Source organism: Corapipo altera, unplaced genomic scaffold, assembly GCF_003945725.1.
Source record: "Corapipo altera isolate COAL_440 unplaced genomic scaffold, ASM394572v1 54, whole genome shotgun sequence".
Taxonomy (NCBI): domain Eukaryota; kingdom Metazoa; phylum Chordata; class Aves; order Passeriformes; family Pipridae; genus Corapipo; species Corapipo altera.
Window position 1 is genome coordinate 1769941 of NW_020884902.1, and position 27596 is coordinate 1797536.

The following is a 27596-nucleotide window of genomic DNA, read 5'->3' on the forward strand; positions in this document are numbered from 1 at the left end:
TGCTGCAGTAGGTTCCCTGTCTTTGAGAGGTGACCAGCACAGACTCCCAAAAACAGAGCTCAGCTTTGAAGGCCAGCCTGGGAATGTTGATCCTTTTCAGAAGAGAAAAGAAGTGCATCTTGTCAGAGGCTTTTGGCATGCCCACTGAAAACCATGGACATTTAACTAGTAGCTTTTTCCTCACTCCAGTTGGTTGTTGGTTTGATATGGAATGACCTGTAGTGGAGTAACAGCCAAAACATCTTCCCCAACTGGCTTCAGGGAGAAGCAGCCAGAGTGGAAAGAGTGTGGGGATGGCCTACGTGCAGTTCAGTTCCAATGCACAGCGTTTGTTTATAGAGGCTTATATTCAGCTACACCATCAGCTGTCTCAAATAGTCCTAAAGCACAGGGAGAATAAAAAGCTGAAATCATGTTTGAGAACTAGAGGGTTGTTTATAGCAATTCAACAGAACAATTGCATACTGATATACAGCAATCTGGGCTGCTTTTGAGCAGCCGAAGGAAGATATGAAGAGCAGGATTAAATGGCCCACTCTTACTAAAACAACAAGAATCTTCATTCTCTCTGATACTGATTTGGAAAACGACACATGAGGTATCAAGGGCAGAAAGAAGCTGCCACTGAGATTTTGCAGAATCCTGGCTTTAGTGGCATATGAGTTTTCTTGAATTTCTCTGATTTAAAGGGGAATTTTTTCTGCTTTTATATTATCTTTGTTTTGCTTTGGAAATTGTGTCATAGTTCTCTCTCTGATGTTGGTAGCTACTTGGAGCATGGTCCAATTTAAAGATCATATTTTGTTGTGGAAGCAAGTGGTTTCTATTCTTTATACTGGAAAGCTGGGGATGTTATCACTATTACCTCTTGGGTGGTGAACCTTAAAACTGACTAACGTGAATAGCCTGTGGCAATAATAATACCTCACAACGGCTTTATATAGTGATTTGAGGAGTCCTGATGGCTCAGTAAATATTTAATAACAGTCTCAACATCATCATTCAGATTGCTAGCCTCACACTATCCCAGGTGGTGCTCAGTAGGCTTTTGCAGGCTGTCACCACAATGCTGAGCACAACGTGCCTGACACTCTTCTGGAGTCAAACAATACCATATTTACTAAACTGGTAGCAATAATAAAATCAAATTAATAATAATCTACTAGGATTACTTCATGTTTCCTGCTGAGGAAAAATGTTTACTAAATATTTTTTTTCCTCCAAAATACTTCCAAAGATGGTTATAATAGGGATATGTTATTTAGGAAGGCTGAAAAATAAAAAACTTGCCTAATTGCCTTGCCTTAGGATGAGAAAACAGTAACATTTGTAGGAGTCCCTGGTTTCTTGCACACAATACAATTTCGAAATTACTTTCATGGACACTATTTTGAGAACTGGAAACCATGGTTTCTATGTTATCTGGCAACTTGAAATCGTTTGTATGGCACTAACCTTCAGGGGCCTGATCCAACAACTGCCTGGATCTGCATTCAGTGTAGGTATAACACTCCAACTGGGGTATAAAAGTACATGCAAAGTGATCTGATTCTTCCTTCTCATGAACCAACAATTTCAAAAGCATCTTGATAAAAAATGAAAGCCATGGGACTGGAAACGCTTGTGGCTGAATCCGTTCACCAAGGGGCTGGAAAAGTGTGCTGATGTTCCTGAGCACTGTTCCAGGTTGGAGCAGACTGGTGAACTTAGAGACAGTTGAGTCATCTCCACACAGAGGGGGCAGCACAAACAATTAAACACAAAAAAACCACAACAGAGTTAAAGATAGTCACATGTCCCCATCACGAAACACAGAGAATGAAATATGTATGGACCTGCAGAGCTTTTATACTGAGACTGGGCTAATGCAGTTCTAGATACATTTCATGAGCATATTGCAGCAAAAATAAAGTGAACAAGAAGCATCTTGAAAACAAGGATACATGAAAGGGAAACGATATGACAATGGCTGGTGTAAAGGTTATTTTTTTGTTTATAATTTGTATGAAATATCTCCGGTTAGAAACATTTTAGTAGCTTAACACAAATGTTTATGTAGCTTTTCCAAGCAGAATAACTAGAGTAGTACTACTGATTTTTTTTTTTCCTGAATCATGTGTACAGGTCTCACTCTGGGAATCTGAATGCAAGGAATACTAATATTCCCCACTACATGTGGGGAGCATTACAGCTGAGCACAATGCCTTATTTCAGAAGAATTCTAAATTCTAGCATGCAGAATATAAGCACAATGAGACAGCCACATTAGTAAGACTTTGTGTACGTGAGAATTTTGCAGAGGTGATAATTTGCTACATAGCTGCCTGCCAGAGTCAGACATAGGGGCTAAAAGTTTTTCCTTATTTCATTCTGGCTACATCAAAAAACACTGTTAATGTGTAAATAGCTCAAAGGCAAGTATATCCTTACATTGGTACAGGGATACAAGGAAAAGGGAGTTGTATCCACCCTTTTCTTTGCTATGACAACAGGATGGATTTTACCTGGAGATTTACTAGGGGTGTCCTGAGGATGTGTGCTCTGTGCCTACCAAGTTTTCAGCCTCCTTTAGGCACTGTGGAGTAGAGGCTGCCTGCATGGTTTATCTGAGGATACTATTAGGTTGAGTGTTGTAATTTTCATTCTTCTAAACCCTACAGAAGTGATTTTGGCTGCAGGAAAATATACTACACATATCCTCTTGGTGAAGTGGAAAAAGACTGAGGAAGAGGAAAAAGCTGAAGAAGACAGAGACCCAGGCTTGCCAGCATGTGTTATTTAGTCTGTGTGCCATCTGGGGCCACTTGTTAATTCTGTTTGGGATTTTATAAACAGCCACTCAGTGCTGGAGCACTGCAGGGCTACCTGTGACTCCTGCTATTTATCCATCACACTGTTTCTCCCCAGTCTGGAGGAGGTTGCTGCCTCCTTCCAACACGTAAAGCAAGTTTGTTTAGTTTACTTTAAACAGGAAGGAATTTCATTCCATCACATTCTCTAATGTGTATGTTGCCTTGAACAGCACAGGCTTTGGATTATCTGGAAGTGAAGCAGCCAGATCACCCTCCTAAAGCCCAGACTACAGGAGCAAGATGTACTGCCAGTGTCAGGTTTTGCCAACCTTGACATGTCATCAGAATTATTTTAGTTACAGACTTCATCTTCCTGAGCATCCAAACTAAAGAAGCACAATTGCAGTCTCTGAGAAATTATTTCAGAGATTTAAAGTAGCCATCCTCCTGGCTTCTGTTGAGTGATGTGCTAAAAATAATTAAATTTCAAAATCTTTTGAGAAGAGTCCTCTTGAGGATCTACTGGAAGTTTTTAATTTATTGTCATTCCATTAACAGCTGATAGGTAAGTTGTCTTGAATGCAGAGTGGATAACATTCATCAAAACTATGCTGCTATTCAAAGTTTGCCTCTTCTATACCCCTTTCCATGTAAGCTGAGAACAGTCAAGCTCCCAGTCTTAAAAAAAGGGATGTGTGCTTTTGCTCACTGGCCTGAAAAATACAACTGAGAAGAAGCATCCAGTGTACTGGATGTATTTCCCTTTCACAGTACACAGCCTGTAACCTAAAACATTTTCATTGCTTCAGTAACTCCTGGCCATTTTAGTGTTAAAGGTCTGAATTTGTTTTGCTCTCACACTTGCCCTATCAGTGACTGAATGAAGTGATTAAGTCCACAAGTGTGGGTTAACAGTTGTGAATGCTGCTCTGCAAAGAAAGTTTTTTGATAGTGATCTGAACCTAACCTCCCTTCATATCCCCTTTTATCAGATAAAACTATGTACACACACAATGCAAGATGGGAGAAGAGGATGCGGAAAAAACTCTCAAAGGTATAAAGCTCCTAAATGTTTCTAAGTTTGAAAGCACATTCTCCTACTGATTCAGTCATGAGATTTTCTTGCTTGCTTGCTTATGCCAAGGACACTGCTCAAAACCTCAGCTTTCCTGGTAACTGTATTTAGCTGTTCATTTAAAGATGCTATTTTTGCTTTCCACACCTTGTTTTTATTGGCTGCCACCTTTTTTTCCCTATAAAAGGTTTTTTTTGTCAGGAGGCAAAATAGTTAGGTATTGCAAAGCCATATAGTATTTTGACCAATGACTAAATTAGGAAAGATCAGTGGTTCTTAGCTTTTCCTCACCTTTCCTGTGGTTGCTCTTTCACACACTGCCTGCTGAAAAGTGGGAGCTGAATGGCTCTGTGCAAGGGGACTTTGCAGCAGCAAAATAATGGTCAGTCCACCTCCTTTCTTTCTCTCTTGAATCCAGTGCTCCAGAAGTGCTGCCAGAAGTTGTTTTGGGGCCATCTGGGATTCCTCATTTAGATCATACAGAAAGTATGAAATAAGACTAATTTAATGGCAACGTTGTTATAAATCAAACTAAATTACTAAAAAAACCTACCTGTCAAAATTAGGTTTTGTCAGACAGCAGTTTCTATTTACCTTATACAAGTCAGCTGGAGAGAATGAGATCATTGTGGACAGACAGAACAGACACAAAACTCCCAGGGCAGAGGCAGGAAAAGAAACTTGGACCAAAACCATTCCAGTAACAGAGAATATGAAATCTGATGTCTTCCCGTAGGGGAATACTTGTGGGACATGCTTCTCTGCTCCAGCGGTTTTCCCAAATTGCCACTCTAGAACTCTCCACTAGTCTTCTGAAATCACAAAAAAAGTAGGCTTTAGGTCAACTATTGTAAAACACACACTGACCCCCCCTCCTCTGTCAGTCCTACATGTGTGACACACTTTGGCCTGTTCAATACCCCAGGCGTGTTCGGAGGAACACTTTTACATTACGATCGTTTGTTGACAGACACAAAACTTCAAGCGCCTCCCAGCTTCATAAAATTTCTTAAAGGCATTTTTCTGCTAGTTTCTATGAATCCCACAGTTAATGTTTACAATTATTTTTTGCCAGTTTTCTTGAATGGCAGTTCATTTTCTGTTATATTCTTTTCTGCATCCCAAAATAAGAAAAGCAACACTTTACATTAGTCATTATGATTAATTGTGCATTTCAACACCTCTCATTTGAGAATCTGGGAAACATTTTATAGTTTATTGGGTGATGGGAGCAAAATCTTTACAAGATCAACTGTGATCAGCTTAGTCTGCAGGATTTAATTCTTGGTTTCTTTGCCTATATAAATAACATAAACATGAATGCAATGAAAGTGAAAAATGGGGATCAGATATTTGTGTCCACCAGAAGCAGTGACAGAGGTCTAATGCATCTGCTTTAAGGCCAGGTGAGCAGGATTTCTTCTCTTATGCTGCTCACGGACTTCTGTAGCACAGGATAGGCCCTTGAGGCTGGAGCAATCATGTCATAATGCCAGAGGATGGACCACAGACAAAAACTTAGCACGGCTTTTCATGAGCACTCATGTCTTGCTGCTCCCATCTCAGTACAGGAATGTAACTCTCCTTGTAATTTCAAAGCCACTCATTCAATCTTTTTGAGTAATTATGGGATGACAGCCAATTATACCCTGAAAATGCTTGCTAACACTATTAATCTTTTGCTCATATGGGCTGTTTATAGCTATAATTTTAAATGAGTGAATAAAATGAAGTAATGTCTGATTGGTTGATTTGGGAAAGAAATGATGACTGTGGCCCAAAGGGTTCACTCAGTGCTCAATAGCACAAGGTGCTGAGCCTCCACTGAAATCAGGGGGGCTCAGCATCCCTGAGGAGCACTCGGCACATCTTGGCAATGGGCTGGATCACACCCACAAAAACAAGACTGGGGCAGCAACTGAAAGAAATGTTCTTATTGAAGTTGGGGATAAATTAAAGGGAGGCAACCAAAGAGAAACTATTTTCAGACAGCAAGTCTAGAATTTCAGTAACATTTAGCCTGATTCTTTGGAAATAAATTGTCTATGGAAGATATCTTACTAGGGTTTAAGTACTTAAGAGGCCCTTATTACAGGCTCTTATACACATAACTCAAGCAATGTGATGCACATTTTAGTGCCATATTATTGCCAGATGGACTTTCACATTCATATTAATGTTTTTGTGAAAAAAGAAAAAACAAAATTAATTCTAGTTAAATTCTACTATTTCGTTGGCTTGTGGTCAAATTCAAACAACTTCAGGCATCTAAATGAAATATATCTGAAGAAGGTTGACTGAAAAGCGATTTTTAATTTTTTTATTACTTTAGAATGTCAGTTTCTATTGCTATTATATTATACTGCTGCTGGGGAATTGTTGACAATTACTTCTGTCACGTGGCTTTCCACAGACCAATCTTGTTATTTTTCTTTTGTTTTAATTACTATATAATGAACAATTTCAGTGTTATAAGATTAGTGAATGAAGTTCATGTGACCAACACTTCTCCATAGTAGCATTTATTGAAAAGATATTCTAGTAGGTCTCCAGAATAAAAGAGTAGCTTTAGAGGCCTAGATGCAAGATGAGGTGAGTTCAAGGACAGGCAAAGCACAGTAGGAGCAAAGACTGTGTTTTATAAAGAAGTGAAATGAAGAGTAGTCAGGGGATGTGAAAAAGGTCCATAAAAAGTGTCTGTGGTTTAGAAGGCAGCTTCCTGTGACAGGGCTTCCCTCCCTTTGACTGCAATGGTGGACTGGCAATGGTAACCCTCTCTGGGAGCTCTCTCTGTTTCCATTCCATGTGACACCATCTATATGCATTTTGAAATAAAATTGGTGGTGGTTTGGGGAAGATGGAAGTTGCCAACCCCATGATAATTTCCTACAGACAATCAAGAAAGAGACCTGTGGATAGGCAGATACAGACAGGGAGTTGCCAAGACTGTAAAAGAACTCTCTAAACATCTGAGAAAGGGGCACTGAAGGAATTGAGATTAGAAACAATTCAGGAAGCTGTTGTCTTCTGCAAAGGTCCTGTTAAATTTTGCCCAAACACCTGCCAGCTGAATCCTAGATATTAGTGCTGATCTGTTGAAAATGCACAGGGTCTGAAAAAAAAAATAAAAATTTGGCAACTGATTATGAGGTTAGAAAATCACTTTTCACAGTTGCTTTCAGAAGTGAGGACTTCTTGCAAAACTGTTCTTGTTTTCCTCACTACTGCTGTAGTTTTAGGACAAGAAAACTCCTTGGGCTCCCATGTTCAGAGCCTCACAGCTAAAACTCTCCTCTCCTCCATGCCTACTTAACCAAACTGATTAATTTCTTAGAATCATGAAGAAATGGTCTTGTTGCAGAGGAGAAGGAAAAAGGCTCGATAAAGTCAAAAGTCAAAAGAACAAACAGTGACAAGAGCAAAAAAGTGACCCTGTTTTTTGGGACGTGTAGGAATTGTTTCTGCAGTTAACCTCTGTAGCATAACAGGTATATTTGCACATTACATTACAGACTGCTTATGTTATTCTTAAAAATTATTTTGGTTTGAGGGTAAGTTCCTACTTAGCAGTTCAGAGATTTAAAGGATGACTTGCTATAACAGTAATACAGTATTGAAGCAACACCATCAGGAGAGCTGAAGACACTGCTAACTACCAGCTGCCAGTTTATGCCTTGAAGTTGGTATTTGTGGACAGAAGTAACATTTCTAACCCAAGTGTCTGTGAAGGCAGGGCGAGACAGAGCCCTTGGGCACTGCACAGCTGGTGGAGCTCTGTTCTGGAGTTTCACAAACATTTTCCCTTCCATCAGCCAATGTCCGAGTGAAGCCTCTGGGGGGAGGGAGATGTCTTGACCACATCTGTCACTTTGAAAGAGTGTTTTGGGTAGTTTTCAGCTCTGTTTTCTCTCTGGGGACAAAGCTTCTAAGAACAGTCAAAAATGAAACTAGCATTCAAGAGACCAAGGAAAATGACAAGAAAATGTATAAGTTTCTAGTCCAAGTCTGGGCTTGCCCTTACAGGTATGAGCTGTGTTTATATCACAATTCTCTCAACCCATTTTCCTCATACATTACAAATCTCTCTTTTCCAGCGATTTCCTTTCCTTTTATTGTTGCATGTTTACAGAGTTCTTTCAACAATTCTTTTCATTCTTCCCTGCTACTGTTTACGTGTACGTTTTGATAACAAAATGCCTCATGGGATCTCTCGTGGCTGCTCCCTCCTCTTTATGCCTGTTGGTTTCCACCTAACAGTGCTGTTTCAGGACCTGTGTGTTTTCTCTGGTGAAACGAACTGCTTATGACAGAGGTGAGGTGCCAGACTGATCTCTCAGAGCACTGTGTATGTACGTGACAGTCAGCTGATGATTTTACTCTCAATTCTCAAGGCCAAAGTTTCATCTGCTTCCCATCCCACCCATGGGAGCCATGACATCATCTCCATGGTATTCTGAAATGTTACCCAATGGTCCTGTCTTTTTCCTCTCAGACTTTAGTGATGAAATCAGTCATTTCTTTCAGGGATGATGGTATTAAGTGTGTTCTACATGTCTTTTCTGATTTAATCTCTTCTCAATGTGTTTTTACTTTTTTCAGCTTTGTAATTACACATTCTTTATATCTCTCAGTACAAGTGTTATGATTAAGCTGTTCTGGATCTGAGGTGAGGTTTGATCTGTTGAGGACCTCTTTTGAAATGCTTGTTTAAACTGTTTTCTACCTTAAAACTATAGTTGTCCTATATTATTTTTTCCATCATTGTTTTTCATAAGCAAAATTTCTTGAACTTATTTAAAAAACACAAACAAACCAAAGATTTAGTAGCATCCCATCATGGACATGTGCATAAATGTGGTCATACTGTTTACATTTAAAAGGTACTTGTTCTCTGGTGAATCTCTGTGTGCCTGTTGGAGGTGGCAGGAGAAAGTATGTCATGAGTAATTGCCCAAGAATTGGAGGATCTTTTTTTTTTCTCCATGGTTTGCAGCTGCACCATCATCAATTGCATGATTACATTTTCAGTTCCCAGCTGCTGCTTTCATGAGCTTCTATGTTGTAGGACCTCCTTCAGACCAAAGACCCAGTCTTTTTCTTTGGTTGGCTCTACCTCCTTCCCTGCTGTGTGTGCTGCCTCACCCAGAAAGAATGAACTCTCCCAATTAAACGTAAAAGTATCTGGGCGCATAATGCAGGCTCTGATTTCTGCCCTGGGTTCCAAAGAAAAGCACACACTTCTTACAGCTGCAGTAGCCCAGGTCAAGTTTTCCCTTCTTTCCCCCTTTTTTTCTTTTCTCTATGGCTCCAAGAAAGCACATCTGTTAAGCCCATAGACACATTTAGGATAAAAAATGAGGTGTCTTTGATGATTATATAGGTGGATCTCACATACACGACTGTTGCTTTCACCACTAATTTTTGGTTTGGATTATGCCTTCGGTCTTCAAATAATACTTCTAAGGTGTAAATCCACACTGATTCCAATAGGCTGACATCTGCTTTAATAATTTTACATGACTTTTAAAGATTTATGGCAGTTTTTTTGAATATACTTTGTATCATAAGAAGAGTGGAGTGGGCCAGTACACCACCTTTACCATGGCTGTGCTTGCCTGCAGTGACTTTTTTGGGCGTTTCTTTAATGTTAAAAGTGTAATAGTCTTGTGTGTTAAGATTAGGCAAATGACCTCTGTCTTTATGGAAAGTTTGAATGCTGAGCTGATGGAGTGTTTGACAGGTATGTCTTCCACAAGCAGAGCAGGTGAGCAGCGCGGTCCCGATGCCATTAGGGCGCACATGCGAAAGGGTCGCGTTGTTTCTGTTGGCTCACGGAGCAGCAGCTTCAGGTGCTAACAACAGCCCGAACAAAATTTAATTTTTCAGAAATAGGTTTATGGGGACATACCAGCCAATGAAAGCACTGAGCAACTGTCTAGAGGGGCAGGCGAATGTAATTGCCCACACGGCCAGCACTGGCCCCGCACCCGGCTGGTACCGACGTGGGGACACAGTGCGGGCCGAGCCGGGTCTCGCTGGTCCCGTGCCCCGCCGGCCCGGCCCCCTCCGCTCCATCCCTGCAGCTCCCACACCTCCGGCGGCGGGGCCGAGGCGGGGCTTGGCCGCTCGCCCCTCCCCGGCGGCGGCAGCAGCAGCAGCAGCACCGTGCGCCGCCAGCGGCTCCTGTTGCGCCGCCGGTGCCCTCGGAGCCCCGGCCCTCCCACCGCCGTATAAAGCCCGGGGCGGGCGGCAGCGCCCCTCGCTCCTGCCCGCTGCGGAGGAGGAGGAGCAGCATCAGCGGTACCGCGCCGCGGCGGCCCCCAGGCACCGCTTTCCCCTCTGGTTTTCCACGCCCGCCCCTCTCCCCCCGCTGTCGGGGGCTGGTGGCGCGGGCAGGCCGGCGGGTGCGGAGGGGGAAGATGGCGTGGAGCGGCGCCCGATGGCCGCGCCTCCTCCTGCCGCCGCCGCTGCTGCTGCTGCTGCTGCTGCTGGCCCTGGCGCTGCGGGCGGCGGCGGAGCGGCGCCTCGGCCCCGCAGGTGAGCTCGGTGCGGTGCGGGGGTTGGGATGCGATGGCGGTGACCCGCGGGCGGCGTGTGCGGGCGGCGGGGATGCTCCGGCGGCTTTGTGCCTTCCGGCTCGGTAACATCTGCCAGGGAGGGAAAGCCCTCCCGCCTCGGTGGAGGCTGGGACCCGCCGCTTTCCCGGGTTATTTATTTATTTCCCCTCGCCCCGCTCGGTAACGCGCCGCTCGGGGTGGCGGAGCGGCTCGGCCGTGCGGGGAGTGGCGGCGGTGCCGGCCGGGGCAGCGCTCCCCAGGTTGCTGACGAGAGGAACCGCTCGGCTTGAAAGTGCCTTAACCCGCCCAGGGGGTCATAGATGCATGATCACCCTTGGGAGAAAAATAAAAAGGAAAGAAAAAGGATTCCTTAAAGGGAATTGTGTCTCCTAGACTTTCGCCTTGCCCGCCTCCCCCCTTTTCTTCCCTCTCCCTGAGACAAGGTGTTGATGAACATGTTTTTCCAGGCTGGGGAAAGCAATAGCGTCAGTCGCTGTGTCTGTAAACTGTAGCAACCGCTGATGAAGTTTCCTACTTCGTACAAAAGTCAGCTGGAGACTCACTCCAGTGCTCCTTCCAACCCCGCAGTGTCTGCCTTGCCTTTCACTTGTGTTCTCTAGTAGCTTTAACTTCAAGGAACCAGAAGGTAGAAGAAAATTTTATCTTCAGCATGTAAAACAAAGGAACGTATGCAGGAAATTCCCTGAGAGAGGTGTCCAAGCACATGTATGTCCATCAATATGCCAAAACATGTTTTTTGCTCTAATGCTTTTTGAGAGTCCGTAGTTCTGATTTCTATTCTAAGCGTACAAAGGTATTTCATCCCACTAGATTATTACCACACAATATCCAAAATAGTTTCATTTCTTGGCTTGTTTTACTCAAGAGTGTAATCAAGTTATTTTTAATATCTGGCTTAATTTTCTAGTGTGCATAAGAAGGCTGCTTTATTTGAGAAACAAGTTTTGTCAGCAAGTTCTTTGATATGAAAACTGCTGACTTGGTTGATAACTAATAAAAAGTTTAAACAGTTAAAAAGAATGGTGTTGACGAATAGCAGACTCCACTCAATGAACTTATCATTTCCACTTTTCTTGGTACTTTGCTACTTTTGGTCATTCAGAGGATTTATTTTGGTCATTCAGAGGCTGTGGTGTGGATGCTGTCTATCAGAGGAGTGTGAGCATTACCATTCAGCCTTTGCTGCCCCTCAGAGGTGCACCCCACAGGAACAGTTTTGAGCAAAAAGTTGAGCTCCTGTACCTGTTTCCAGGGCAGTGACTGCAAGCTGAGCACCTTTGGAAATCAGTTATTGCAAACGCAGTTATGTTTTCACGAACATATCTATTGAAATAATGCTTTTTTTAACTATGCACTTGAAATGTGGGATCTCAGGCTGATATAAACTAGTAGCTGGCATGGTAAGGATTTTTCAAATCTGTGAAAAGCAGAGTGCATAGTCCAGACAGCTCTGTATGATTCAGCAACCCAAAAATAGACTGCTATGTCTATATCAATAGTAAAAATGACGCTACACAAATTACAGTGCAAGAAAGCACTGATAAGTTTATATATAGGTGTTCACACAGGAAGACCTTAATTCCTTTTAGTTTAAACATGAGTAGCCTGAACTGTGGAAATCTGTGCAGGCTGAAACCACTCTGTGAGTAGTTTCTTGACCCCAGACACTTCCTGCTGTGTTACGTGTTTTTATTCCAGTTTTAACCCTTAAATGTTTTCCCTGTGCTGTATGGCCTGAAGAGAGGCAGACCTTATGGTGCTTCTAGTTCTAGAAATCCGTTTTTCAGTTTCTAGTCTCTTGATACTTTGTACAGTTTGGTGTAAAACAGCAGGCGAAGACACAATTTGCATGTCGATTTTTAACACAGCCCATTCATATTGCTTACTTGAGACAAAAGCTCTAACAAGGGTGTCTGAAACTGACTGCCAAGCTGCGTCTTCATTTCTTAATAAGACTTTATTCAAAAAGTCTTTGGAAAGAGCTGCCTGTTGCACAGCACTGGTTACAGTGAGAGTCAGTGTGGCCCTGTGGCAAACGGTGTTTGCAGAAATCCATCCTGCGCTCCTTCCTTGGCCGCAGGTTTATATTTCAGGCAATTGCAGAGAAGAGCACTGTTGAGCTCTGAAACACTGGCCCCTGTGTGGTGAAGATGCAAAGTTTCTTTGTTAAAACACCAGTGTTGAAATATTTCCACTGCACCACACTTGCTGCATGCACATTGCTGATTGTGACACACAGAAAGACAGTGGAAATGACATTTATCATTGCCTGAGAGGCAGACACTGCTCTTGGCAGCAGATGCAGATGATGTTCTCACCTAAAATGTTTTGTCAGTCAGCTGTTTGCATGGGAAATGAGTTTGCTGCCTTTGAGTCTGTTCCCCAGAGCGGCTGTGGGGACTGGGCTGGAGCATGGCCGTGTTGAGATGTTGGGGCTCAGGTTGTAGTGGCAGCAAACGGGCAGGTTTTGAGGTGGGTCCGTGGTGTCTGTGTGTGCTCCTGAAGTGGGAGGGGTGGGCTGGGGGGAACAGGGCTCCGGCAGCGTGGGTGGCTTTCCAGAGAAGCCTGGCCAGGAGGTGGGGCAGCACAGCTGGCTGTGGGAGCGTTCGGAGCCAGTGAGCTTTCCTCCACCTCAGCATCCATCAGCTGCTGGTCACAAATGCTTCAAGCAGTAACTGCTGGCTGGCCTAGCTCTGTGAGGACTCACTTGAAGATACAGCACATACTGTTGCCATTCACGTTGACTTTTTTGGGGTCAGCCAAAATAGTATCCATGAGTGATAGCCATCAATAGACCTTCCCTTCTGGGTTGCTTGTGGTGCCCAAACAAGAGATTTTGGTCATTTAGCCATCTTGACATACTTATTAGAAGTACTGACAGACTCATCCTGCTTGGTGGAGGAGAGGTCATAAATACAGCACTCTATGCCTGCCTCCATCTCTCTGCCCAGTCTTCTTTGCTGGTGCTACTTCTGTCTTCTCTTGTCACCACAGTTCCTAAAACTGCTGCATAAACCTGTATTGTGGAAAAACCTCCCCTGGGTCTCTTGGGGCTGTGCCCTTTTTGTGGGGACTGTATGAAAAAGCTGCCACCTCCCCTTAGAGGTGAATGGTAAAAGCAGAGATTGATGAGCCCAGAACTGACCCTGCAGGAGACAGCCCTTGTTTTGCCTGTGTCTGGGGCACCGTCATACATTTAGCATCAGTGTGCTCCACTTCAAATAGAAGTATCTATTTTAAAAGATACCTTTAGCCTACAGCTTTGAAATCAATAGTGACTGACAAATGTAACAGTGTGTAGTGAGGGGTGTGGGTATTTGGAAATAAGTTAAAAGTAAGAAAATATGGCTGTGGAGGTGCAAAACAGCAAAGTTGTTCTTTCATCACATCTTTTTCCCGTGAAAATACTCATCCTTGAAAACACCCAAATTTTCCAGTCTGAGTTCTGTGTAGCACTTTAGAGGCTGCACAATGGCAGTATCTGTGGCAAAAGAAAAGGTAGAATTTTTGTTCAGGCTTTTCTTTCTTTCTGTAGGTAGAGGGAATAATAACGGCTGTGGAAGTAGACCACAGAGATGGACGTGACGTTGTTTCTCTCTGTGATACACAGTGGAATTACTGCAACTTTGACTGTAAAATGCATTTTTAATTAAAGCAAGAAAAAGTAAAACAGTTGTGACCTTTATCATCAGCATTAGATGCTGTAAACTGCACTGTAAAGGTACAGTGGAATGACTACCATGATTATCTGAGTTGGGGGTGTTTTGTGTGAAATGTGTCCCTGTCAGGAGTCTAAACTAATATTATTTCTCAAGGTTGTCTTTATGTTCGTGGCACATTCTGGAGGGTCATTATTTATGTGCAAGTTCTTGGCTTTTTCCCTCCTTTCTGCTTATTTAAGCAAAAGTGACTCAGTCTCTTCACAGGGAAGTGTTTAGTTCGTCTGTTGAACTAACACTGTTATGTTGTGTAATCAGAAGCCCTATCTTTCCATTTGTGTAGAGCTGCCAATCTGAATTACAAATTACTTGACATGCTGCTCAAATGAATTTCCTTGTCATGAAGAATAAGTATGATTGCAATAAGGGCATTTTTGTTTTTATTTATGTTGTTAGGGGTTTTTATAGTTTTTGAGGGACCAGTTGCAAACAAGTTAGAAAGTGAAGAATGTTTTTGATCCTTCTTAATTTAAACATGAGCAGGGTTCTCTCAAGCACAAAACACAGCTTGACCAAACAGATAAGACACAATCCTGCTACTAATGTGTGGGAGTGTTGTAGCTCTAGAGAATAAACAACACTTAATTATCAAGGAATACATACTTGCAAGCACAGCCTAACACCTAATAATAGAACTGCTCCTGGAGTATTTCCTTAAGGTGAATTCAGTTTTAAAAATATGGATGGTACTGGTCATGAGGAGACTAAATATGTAAAGATACTGTTTCATCTCAGATATCTGTTTTCCAGGAGCTAGAATTTGTTTACAATTTGTAGTAGAAGTAAAACAAACAAATGAAAAACAAATTACAAGTGCACTAAAGAAACATTATTTGATCATCAGAGTAATCTGGCTTCTTCATGTTTTCTGTGTGTGTGCATGCCTTTCTTGCTGTGAACTGTTTTTTTTAATATAATGTTTTAACATTGGTTTCAATGAACAATAAGACTGGAGAAACTTAGGTACCTACTCATTGTTTAAATACATAATGATACAGTTGACATATTTGAATATTTTATTCTGTTTCTGCATGAACCAAAATTAAAGATACTCTGTATTACTGTATAATTTCTTTTCAGACATGACTATTTTTGTAATGGAGTTACAAAGTAATTACAGATGAATTTCCTTAATAGTTTAAAGCTAAACAGTAGAACTCTGCTTTGGCTTAAAACATTACTTTCGAATTTATAGGACAATTCTGAAGAAAGTGCCTCTATTTTAGTGTTCGCCCCACCAGCTCTTATGGTCTGCCCTTTGAAAATATTTGAGAGTTCCTTCTTGGAAAAATTGACAATCTTTTGATCCATTGTGGATTTTCTTAAAAAATAGACATGGGGGGGAAAAAAGGTGTGTGGGGAATTCTTTTTGATGGTAATACTGATTCTTGCAATGATAGAGCAAGTATGTTTTTAAAGCTGCAGTATTCGTAATTAATGCTAACAAACTGCAAGGAAAAAAAAAGACACAGGAAAAAAAACTAAACAAAAATAGGTTTGTCACTAAAGTGCCACTCCTCTGAGAATGAATTCTGTACCTGTGGGTCTAAGTGTTAGTGTTCTGAATGAGCCCATTGTTGAAATCAGCTGTGCAAGAACTAATCAGTATCTGATACAATTGCTTTCCTAATTTTTTACTTTTTTAAAAAGTAGATTGTTTAGTTTTGTAGTTCACATGAAACTTTAATACAGTAAAGTGTTTCTTTAGACTATCTTCATAAGCAGGTTACTAATGCTGTTTTGCTTTGCTGTAAAGCAGCTGTACTTGTGCTGGATCAGAACCAGGCCCATAACTTTATGAGCTGAAGTTGCTGGGTCAAGTGTATTATGTCAAAAGCATCTTTAAACATGCATCATACATGACATGACATGTCTTGTGTCAGAAGTAGGACAGAAGTTTTTACTGCTGTTTCATGATTTGAAGAACTGAGTTGTTCAAAACAGGGCACTGACCTATATCCCACCAGTGTGGAGTTTAAGTTGCTTGTTTGCACAGAAAAGAGAACTTTGAAAAGTATGGGATTTCCTTCCTTTCCAGGGTAGTGTGGCCTGTGGTTCTGTTTGGAGAATTTTAGATGTCCAGTGTTTGTACACAGGACCAGATGTGAAGCTGTAGGGCAGCTTTTTCAAATGAACTGACTGATCCGGGTGGTAGCATCTGCTTACAACATGAACCACAGTGCGGGCACGAAGGACTGCTCTGTATCTTCAGGATGGCTCCAGTTCCAGCTTAAATTTCTCTCTTTTCTTATGGACTAGTCTAAGGCGAAACCATTATTGCAAGTCCTAACTGCTGAGTTTCATTGATGGATTGATTACCTGTCAAAAAATGGACTTGAACGATGCCTGTTGCTGTGTGTGACTGCCTCTGTTTAAACAGCTGGATTTGCTAAACAACAGCTTAAGAAGTAACATGCTCTCCTCTAGATACATATTTATGAGAGAAGCAGAGAGGGCAAGGCTACAAAAAGGCAGAAGCTGAGTAAATTTTCTCACTTAGCCAGCTGATGCTAATTGTGTCCTGCTCTCAGCTGCACAGCCCCGATGACAGTTTATAGCAGGGCCATCCAATCGGTGCATTCAAGCAAGACACAGCTCGTGCCATGACTCCATCCATTCCCACTCTCAAGAAGATTTTTGTGGTTTGATTGCTATCTGGGCACCAATAAACAGCTGTAACCTGATCTGTTCCCCATTTGTCAGGAAGTTAGGCAGTTCCTTCGTGCATGGCAATGATGTCATTTACAAACAGTTGATTTTAATTTTTTTCTCGTCTGGGAACTAAGGAACTCGTCTTATCTTTGCTTTACTACAGAATAACTGACTCAGTAAATAGGGTCTTATCCAAGTCCTCTGAAACTGATGGAAAAAACACTTTACTCCTGCTTGTATTTGGCTTTGTTCAACTATCAAAACAAGGAAATCTTGCATTAGAGTGACTGCAGGCCAGAGCACTGGCCAGCGCTGCACCCGGGACTGATGTGTGTGATTGATGAGTGCACATACAGTTCTTAATGAGCTCTTGTTGACTGTACGTTCAGTACTACTAAATTAAAAAAAAGTAAGTTAAGAACTGAGACATAATCAGCTTTTAAATGTTTCCTGAAATCAGTTGTATATTGGGAGTAACTGCCAATCCTTGAAGCTGTGTATAGGTAATGTATATGCATATACAGAAAAATAGTTACAGCCTGTGGGCCATGAGTTTTTATTTAATTGTTTTAGAACTGACTCTGTTCAACATTTGATCATTTTAATGTAATCATTTTAGGTGCTGTATCAATGAAACATCAGAAATGATGTGGTAATAGACAGCAGTAAGCAGCAGCTCAGCAGGCTTGCTGTTGGAGTCGGTCTGCATGGGAGAGGGAAATGTGTGTTCACACCCTGTACTGTGAATTAAAGCATGAGGGAATTACAGTTTGAAGAAAAGAAAAAGAAGAGAAAAAAAAATTAGTGTCCTGGCCAGGAGCTGTGTGTTAGCAAGTGCTAATCTAACATAGATTCTATAATAGGAGAAAATTCAGAGCAGCTCCTGCTTAGTCTAAGTGTGCGTTTCTGCTAACCAAGCTTCTGTGTTCTTTAAAACACACCAGAACAGGCAGAATGTACTGTGGCTGAGGAAGTCGCAATAGTACCAGCTATTTGAAAGTAACTGAAACCAGGAGATGATACTTTCTATATTTCTCTCCCTAGGGAGCTCCTGAAAGCTTCCTGCATTTATTGGTTCTATTCCCTGGCTTGGAATAGTGTTGGCAGCTTTGATACCACTGGCTATTGCTCTGTAATTTCAGCAAGGTTTACAAACAACCTGGAGGAGCACAGGAAGGATTATCCACAGATAGCCCATGCATTGAGTGATCCTGATAACCATAAATGCCAGTTGTGGTCAGAAACTGTTTGCAACAGTTTCAAGGCAGAACTTATTCTTTTTTTCCTGCAGGTTGAACCAATTTAAGGGTCAGGTGGTAGCAGGGATGATACGTGTGTATCTCCATTAGTTCTGCAATAACTTTATACCAACAAAATAAAGACTTCCACAAATCTGCTAAGAAGGATTTCTAAATTTTTGGAAATCACATAAATAATGCTTATGCTACTCTCTGTATTTTGCAGCAAGGCATGTGTGTATGCATGCATTGAAGTGCAGTGATTAAAGGGAGGTTTGTGATACAGAGGAAGACAGACCAAACTTTCAGAAGAGGTTGGTACAGGAAGGTCTGCTTCTTCTAAATCTGGCCTTTCAGAAGTATTTGAAACATTGGTTCTTACTGATATTTCATGAGTTTTTCAAGCATATTTTGTCTCCCATCCAAGGGTATTTTTTAGCATCAATCCAACCATGCTATTTAGTTGCAGAGAATCCAGTCTTACAATGTGATCATGGCTATGGTTAGTGGAACTTTGAAACCAGTCTGCCTTTCTGGGAAGCACAAAAATGTGGAATAAATGGAGGAATGCAGCAGTGTCCTGTGCAGAGCGGAAGTTGACTGTATTATATAAAGATCAGATTAAAAAAACTTCAGGACTTCCAAATAGGAAGTAGTGTTGTTTATGCCCCATTCATCTTTCCCCCTCCTGCAGTGTAATGCACATTTATTTACTGAGAAAAGATGACCATGTTTGCTATTTCTGCATATTGTTGCCTTTCTAAAGAATCCTAGGGAGAAAATAAACAGCTGTCGGATGGCTCTGTCTTTTCTCTCTTTATGCCAAAAGTTTTACTTGACCAGAAATTCTTCTGTTGGCTTACTGCTTTCTTTGACCATATGTACGTCACAAGTTCACACTGGATGGGTATATATGTTTAAAGCTTGTGTTTTTTCTCGTTGTGTACTTAAGATATTTGTTTGCTGCTGGATTACATTAGCCAAGTATATGTCTGTAGGTATAATGGTTACATTGTATATGATGGGTTTCTCCTGTCTCTGTCTGTTTGTCATCTTTTCACAGTACGTGGATTTTCAATGGTTTTATTTGATGCAGAATCTTAAGTTTAGGCAATAGTCCTAAAATCAAGTTTCTTTTTGAGTAGTCTAATCTTGCCTTTGTGAAGGATAAGTGGAAGATCGTGTCATGCTAAAAGATCTGGAGTCTGAAAGTACTCTTTGATATTTTAGTTGTCTTAATGGTTCTTTGGATTTTGAACATACAGTCTAAGTCCATATAAATAGGGAACAGAAGTTACTGTTGGCACCACTGATGACTCTGTAGCCATCTGCAGAGCTTCAGCTTGTCTTGAAAGCATATATAAGAATGGTTTTTTTGTGATCTTGAACTGTGACAAGAGGAATCCAGGTTGAAAACACTTTTTTAATTGTGTTGAGCTTTAGTACATTTCTCCAATGATGCTCCTGTGGGGTGTAAAGGCAAGTTTGGAGTTTGTTTTCTTTTTCGTTTGTTTGTTTTTGTGGGAAACTACATCCTGTTGGTTTCCCATATCTCCAGAGATGCAAGAGACATAGTAGGCACAATTACGTAGCTTAATCAATGAGCTTGGATGCATCTATGTGCTTCTTCCAGTTATCTATCCCATCCATCTTCTCTTCTAGGCATCTGCTTAACCCATGCCTTAGTACTACCTGACCTTTCTTTGCCAGTGTGTGGGCTTTTTTTTTTTTCCTTCCTTAAATCTGTGGTGGTGTTCCTAGTATGCTTCTGATTTCCAAGGTTTTTCTGTGATCTCCAGCAACTTGTTTATGAGCTTGCTGGAAATTTTTGGTGATTTATTTTTCAATTATACATAACTTTACACATTTAATGGGAAGATGGATACACAGTCATTACTCTGTTGAGCAGCTCTGGGTGGGGTGTAATGTACAAATGGGAAAGTAGATTGTGTTTAATGTAGACACTGGAACATGAATAAAAATGTATTACAAGTACAAAACATCATTTGTTTACCATTATAAGCCTCTAGTTTTAAAGATAGAGATAGATTTTAATGTCATAATGTGGTACCATGCACAGATGTCCTTTGATCTTCCAGCTTGCTTCTGTTCCAGAGAAGTCCATGGTACTTGAATCCAAGGACTAAATGTCAGCTTCTGTGTGGCTGTAAGCAATATCCTCAGTTTTGGCTGCTCTGAATCTACTATACTAGTGCCCACAACCCCTGGTAAAAATTATGTAGTAATCTCTGTCAGTGTTCATTCAAGATAAATAAGAACCATGTGGGTGTGTGAGGAATGACTGCAGTTCTTTGCATGCTTCTTTGCCAGGATACAAGGAGAAAGGTCACTGCTACTTAAAGCAGTCCTGCCGTGGAAATTCCTGACTGAGACCTTGCCAGGCAATTCACTGAAGACAAAGGCTCTGGCTTATTGTTCTTATTTCTGGAAATAAATATTTCTGATGCAGCCAGGTCCCTGAAGATAGCAGCACAAAAAAATGGGTAGAAGAATGAGATGTTTTGATAAACCTTTACTGGATTTCCTAATGCACTGCATGTACTCTATATGCGGTGTTTTCTGTGCTAAGGGGTTTCTGAATTTGCATATAAAAATGAATTCTGTATGTCACTGGATATACTTTCCTTGGCCAAACACACGCTCTCTCAGGCTTGTTTTCAAAACAGAACAGCTGTTTTGTGGGTGTAACTACTGGAAATCTGCCTGAAAAAATTGCATTCTAGTAACTTAAGCACCCTCATACCTGGCATGGAGCTCTGAGGAGATTTTTTTTCATGCCTTCCTGTTGAACTTCAGTATAGGGTTTGCATTTCCTTTTTACACAAACTGACTTGACTTGTGGAAATAAATACCAAGCTTGGTAATCCCCTCCAGTGACTGCCAAGATGCCTCTGGCAGCCTGTGTGCCGGGGTAGCCCAGCCCTTCCAGGCAGCCTGTACCCTCTGTGGCATCCCAGTTCAGAGGAATGTGAGGGGGAAGGAATGTGACCACCTGCTGTGTTCTTGTTTTCATATGTGTTTGCACTTTGGGGATGCTGTTACTGTGGGAAGATATTACTGAGAGCGTATGTTCATCCCCTTGTGTGTAGGGGATAGTCAGACTTAAGCTGTAGAGCTCAAGTCTATATGTAAGACCACACAGCAGAGCTCCTTTAGGGTGAACACCTCAGTGGAGGGCAGGGGTTTGTGCAAAGTGGATGGTAAAGCAGGAACTAGCTGCAGCTAGAAATCCTTGTGGGTTTTTTGTGGCACTCTCAATGGGGAGTTCCGTGCCACAGTAGTAGCCTGGGCTCTGTGTAATTGCAGTCTTCCCACTGCTACACCTGGTCTTCATTGCACCCTGTTGGAGCCCTGGAGCTGGTACAGTGATGCTGCCGGAGACACTGGGCTGGTCACTCAACCTCTGTGTGGGAGGGCTCTGGTGCAGCCCTGAACCTCTGCACTGATGGGGCTTGTCGTGGGGCCAGACCTGCTCTGCACAGCAGGGACGCTGCGGGTGGCTGCAGCTGAAATAGATGTAGCTCAGCACATCCTGAAATGGAAACAGCGCTTGGAAAAACTTACTCCCTTGGGAGTGTTGTACTTGCACTTTGACGCTCCTGTGCCATCACGAAAGTCACTTTGGATTCATGTTGCTAAACACAAATGGGACAAGTGTTCTAAGAGGTTGTTGGACCTAAATGTAGTGAGCAAGGAATAGATTTTTCAAACTGGATGCAGTTAAAAGGTTAAAAAGAAATTAGCAAAAGTATTCAGTGGTCAGAAGCATTCTCTTCACTCACTTCCACTGGAAGAAACAAGTGTCTCCCATGCTATGTTTAGTGGAAGTCTGCCAGTGAAACTGTACAAGGTGTCACTTAAATCTAAATAAAATCACAGCAGCCTACAGGAATTAGATTAATGATTTTTATTAGCTAGAGGAAAATAGTTCTGCTTTCCTCATTTGATAATAATACCCTCTATAATGTACCAGGGTAACTCTCATTTAATGCACTTTGCATTGTCTCTCCATACACACTATATATAGAATAAAAACATGTTTCTCTACACTTTGGTCAGATACAGCTTACTTCAAAAAACCCAAACAAACCACCACAAACTAAACAAATGCAAACAAACAAAAAACCCCCACAAAACAACAAAACCAAAGTAATCTATAAAGAATCTCTAATTCTAAAGGGACTTTAAATCCTATAATTACACTTCTGCTGCACTTAAAAATTATTTAAGTACCACATGCATCTAAAAGTCAGTGGTGCAACAAAGACATGAAAATAAAGTCTTTTAAACCTTTTAATCTGTAATTTAAAAAAACTGACCATAGGCGAGTATGTTAAAAAGAAAAACATTTTCAACATGAATAATAACTTTTAAAATAGCTTTCTTTTGTACTGTGTCTGTTTGGAAACCTGACTCAGACAGCCTACTTAGATTTCTTCATTGGCTGCCAGTGCAATACAGGTTCTTTTCCTTTTTCATGTCAATATAAACTGCATTATTTGTCTGCTCAGATTTCTTTATTTTATATAGCTCAGGTTGAAATCCCTTATGCTTTGGCACATTGTTCTCTTTCCTCCTGTTCCACAAAAGTCAAGTAACATACCAGGCCCCATTGTGATTCTTGAAATACGTGAATAATGTGTATTCCGTTAAGAGAGAGTAACAATATCCCATAAAGGACAGTAGACTACTTTTTGCTTGCCAAACTGTACTTGTATGTTACTTTAATACTTTTTTTGACTTAGTGACTATGGAGGGAATCTGGTACAACCCACATTTTGTAATTTACATGATGTTGTCAAGTACAGATCTTTGAAATCCTTGCTGCTAGCATTCCTGAGGAAGGTGTAGGTGTGAAATATGCCTACTCCAAACCAAATTCCATAGTTCTAGTCAGTGCTTGACTGGTCACCTAGGAAACTTTTAATAATGGATTCTCTTGGCTTGGTAATGCAGTCTGGTATGATCAGATTTTTCCAGTTCCCTGTAATTTGAAAATGCAGTGCTTGAACAAAAAAAAAAAAGTCATAATTTAATCTGTTCCATAGAGGAAAACCCTATCCTCTGTCTTCTGTTCTGTTTTAGTCATAATCTAAGATATCATGTTCTTTATTCTTTCTGTGGTGGCTCCTGTAGAATTACTTTAAATTGCATGACCTTTAGAATAAATGATTTTGAAGGTATTGAACCATAATTGCTGTGTTTGTGTCTCTCTGTGAGTCAGTATGTCTGTGAACGCCTTGCATTGGAATCCTCTGTGGATGTCCTCCTGTCCTTTTGAGATGTACTTGTGGAATTTTCTTCTGATTCTTGCCTACAAAAGGCTGCTAACACTTAAGTGGGATAAAGATGGAGTAATTTATCTTCCAAATCTGTCTTACCCAAATTTTGGATGTTTGAATTGATTGAAGCATTTAAAGTATTTATTTCCAGTTTCTTCTTTGCTATGCATTGTATTGCAGGAGTGTCAGTTTGGTTCAGTAGAGCCAGCAGTTAAAATTGTCACTGGGACTGTTGAGGAAAAAGATTGTGTGTTGTCACCTGTTCCCCCACTCCCATTTGAAAAAGAAAAAGTGGTGTCAGGATGTGAGAGAAATCTATGAAACTGTGCGTGGTGGGAAGGGCAGGTAGAAATGTTGTCTGTAGTTGATGAATTTGGGCAGTGTCAGATAAAACTGCAGGTACTGGGTACATGGTGTTGTCACTGCTTAAAGGTTGCATCAAGGAGTGACTAGGTAAGAGCAAGGTCTCAAAGCAGATCGAGTGTTTTGGAATGTACAGAAATGCCATCTAAGTCAGGAAAACCCTTAGAGACAAGAAAAAAAAAAGGCAGAGAAAGCATCATATGTGGTTATCTTATCTCTGCTCTTCCTCACATACACCATTACAGCTGCAGTTGAGGATGGACTAGCCAGGCCTGGTAGGAGTGTTCTTGGAAGTGATCTGTAGACCAGGGCTGAATCTAAGCTTTATTTCAGTGGAAACAGTCCTGGCGGCTCCTGAGACTAATCTCCATAGTTTGACTGCTATTTCAGACAGACTTGAATTTTATTACAAGGGGTTTTATGTTTCTCTACAGACTGTGTGCTCTGACAGGTATTTTTGCTTGACTGAGCAGAGGTACACTTGAAGTATCCTGGTACGTGGTCGCAAAGCATCACATGAGTAATTTCCAAGGTGCATTTCTTCCACAAAGTGAGAAGTGGATTATCATCTCATGTGTTAATTTTGCTGGTGTCACACAGAACAAAATGGCAAGCGGTGAATGATTTTAATACACTTAGGATGATGTCTGGAGTGTCTGAAGGCTGCTAAGCCTGCAGTGGTGGGCAAGGCTGAAGGGTTAATAGGAATGTTTTCCATAGTAGCCACTTATAGCACCTTACTGGGCTGGTGAAGATAAATCCAGAGGATGTTTTTTGAGAAAGTGAAGCAGCAACAAGCACTGTGTCTGGAATGCTATTTGTAGGCTATTGATTTTATTTCTTTGTGAGGATTGATCTTATGGGCTCTGCTTAGAGGGCAGCTGCTGCTTGCACTTGGACTGAATTGGGAAACTGCAGTGTTCTCTGGCATCCTGGCTGGTCTGATTAAATACTTGATTTTGGATAGGGGTCCTGTCCTCCTCGTAGCTTTGAATTGGATAGTTTGATTATTCAGCGTAATGCATAGGGTTCTAAATGTTGTTTAGTAGTTTAATTGGGAAGCTGTTTAGTGGGATTTTGTGACCCTATTCGAACTGTGTTAAAAGCTCTGGAATGTGAAGAGGAAATGGGTTGCACGGTCATTTGCCTGCATGCAGTAAGAGGGCAAAATTACCACTGCTATAATGTACATAAGGCTCTGAATAAAAAAACCAACCAAGCAAACCCCTGCCCTTTTGTCTCTGCCCAAGGACTTAAAAGCACTAAATGCTGTCCTTTGGGGGACTGATTTCCATGACTGGCTTTTTTGTCTTGTTTTCATGAAGAGTATGAACCACTGGCTTTCAGGGGAGTTACTGAGGATGGGTGAAGCTCTCTGGCACCATTCAGTCCTGTGATAAGAGGTCACAGAATTAGCTCAGACTGAAAACTAGTAAGTTATTTTTGCTTTGAAGATTTCTTCCTGTCCAGTAGTCATACTAGCTTTGTATTTGTCTTGATCTAGTTATTTACAGAGTAGATGGGTTTACTTGCTTCTTCTTCCTGAGGATAATTTTAAATACAACACCCTTGTTCATAGCAGTTCTTGTTTGGTGATGTTTTAAGCCTGTAATATGACAGTGTTTTTGCCTCCTCTATTTGAATGAGGTACAGGCAGGTCATAAAGCCCCCTGATCCAGTTCTGTTCCATGCATTTTTTATTATAAACTGTGCCCTGAAAACGTATTAATACGTGTTCCTTATTTTTCTCCCTCAGATAAACTACTAGTCTTTACTGTAGCAACTAAAGAAACCGACGGCTTTCACCGTTTCATGCAAACTGCAAAGCACTTCAACTACACAGTGAAGGTATTGCATGTTTTGTACCAAATATTCGTACTGTACATGCTGTAAAACAGAACCAGTAAAGAGTAACTGACCTTGTCTGAGCTTTCTTGTGTACTGGGACAAAGTGAAATAGTTGCAGAACTTGGGGGTAGGAAGGGCACTTGCTGCTCTCCCTGTTGCTTATCTGCTGGTTCCCCTCTGAAGCATCATGGGAGGGAGATGCTTCCATTGCCTTAGGAGCTGCTTTACAGATTTGTAGCCCTTGTGGTCAGCATCCTCAGTCACTCACCGGTTCTGTCATGATTTATCATATAGCCTTTTTTTTCAGTGTGGCTGATTTTGTTTGCATGAGTACTTCTGGAAGCTGTACTGTACTCATAGGGCTTGGATCTCCCTCCTCAAGAAGGACTGGATCACTACTGCAAGGAAGGAGGGAGGGTCACAACTGAAAATTTCACTGTGTTTTCCAGGAACCTCTAATTCTGAGAGGACAGTGCATTTCTGTAATTCTTACCAACCTTTTCTGCCTCGCTCCATGCCTCCGTATGTCACGTTCTTAGGCTGGCCTCTGCATGACCTTGGGAAAAGGGAGGGCACCAGCCTTCTAAACTTTCCCCACAAATTGGCTCTGCCAAGAGAAAAATCCAGGAATTCATATGGTGTTATGAAATTTTTCAGCTTACTTACCACAGTGCCTGCACTATAAATAGGAGATTATTTGGGTCTCTGAAGTTTGACTTCTACCCGGGAAGCCTGAGCTCTGGATACGTCTCTTAGCTTTGCAGATTTGTGCAAAACATCATACAATGTAGTTCTTCCAGCCTTTATATGTTCCAAAACCATTATGTTCAAAACCAAGAAAGGGTTTATTTTTTTCTTTTTTTTGACAGGTAATCTGCTATAGCGCTTACCTTGGGAGGAATTTTTTGTTTATCTGGTTTTTAGCAGTGAGCTGTATAGTGAGGAACCTGTCCTTCCCTTTTTGTGCAAAGAGACTGGAGCTTGCAATTTGAATTAGTTATACCCTGATCCAGCAAAGTCTCTTGAGCCTCCTGTTCCTAAAGTGATTCTATTGATTTTTAAAGGTCTCATTCAGAATGTTTTTCTAATAGAAATTTTGATACAATTCTTGCCTTTTTTCTTTCTGAAGGAGACACATTGAAATAAATGGCAGTAGCAGGCAATTACTCGATTCTTATTTGGTTAAAAAATGTCTCTCTCATGTTTTTGCAGTGATGTCATTGTGCTGAATGCTGCTTCAGACATGGAAAACTTACCATGCTGGAAATGATGGCTTGCTATGCCTTAGTGTGTTGCTTCTGCTTTAGCATCTGTTTTTAATAAGGGCCTGCTTTAAAAAAGCCTCATGGTTTTGGGAACTAGCAAAAAGTGCTTTTCTTTTTTCTTGTTCCAGGTTCTTGGAAAAGGTGAAGAGTGGAAAGGTGGTGAGCTGCCTAACTCTATTGGTGGAGGGCAAAAAGTTCGATTGCTGAAAGAAGGCATAGAAAGCTACGCTGATCAAGAGGACTTGGTTGTATTGTTTGTTGAATGGTGAGCAAACCTGTCTTCTTGTCTTTATATTTTAGTCTGGGCAGGCATGCAAAAGTAGCTGCTGTGACATGCTGAAAGTTGCACGCTGCTTTTCCTCCTCACTGTTTTATTCAAGAGAGTTTGCTTCTATTTTTCTTCATTCATAAAAATAGTAGATTGCTTTTGGAGCAATCATTACTTTTTTAACAGATTTACAGATGTAAGAGTTGTTCATAGTTCTACTGCCTCAAGGGGGTAAAAAAAATGTTATTGAGAGCTGACAGGCTTTTAGGGAAGCATTTGTCCTCTCCTTGTTCAGCTGTGGTGAGAGCAGGATGTGGCTGCAGGCTGGGAGTGTGAATGGGAGGGGGAGCAAAAGCAGCTCCAGAAATAAAGTGGCCAGTAGGGACTAGAGACATAATCTTGTTCCATGAAGTTATAGTGATATGGAGGAAGCTGGAAAATGAGACAAGAGACTTGGTGCCAGTTATATCTGTCCTGTCTGTGTGATAGAAGGAT

At 41.4% G+C, this 27596-nt stretch overlaps 1 protein-coding gene across 1 annotated transcript in view; it reads left to right on the forward strand.

The window, feature by feature from the left end:
• The window catches only part of PLOD2 (procollagen-lysine,2-oxoglutarate 5-dioxygenase 2), a 67587-nt gene that overhangs the window by 5292 nt on the left and 34699 nt on the right, over positions 1-27596 (forward strand). The window contains exons 3-4 of the mRNA XM_027650457.1: positions 25477-25568; positions 26962-27098. Coding sequence (XP_027506258.1) covers positions 25477-25568; positions 26962-27098 — 229 coding nt within the window. The remainder of the gene's footprint in view (positions 1-25476; positions 25569-26961; positions 27099-27596) is intronic.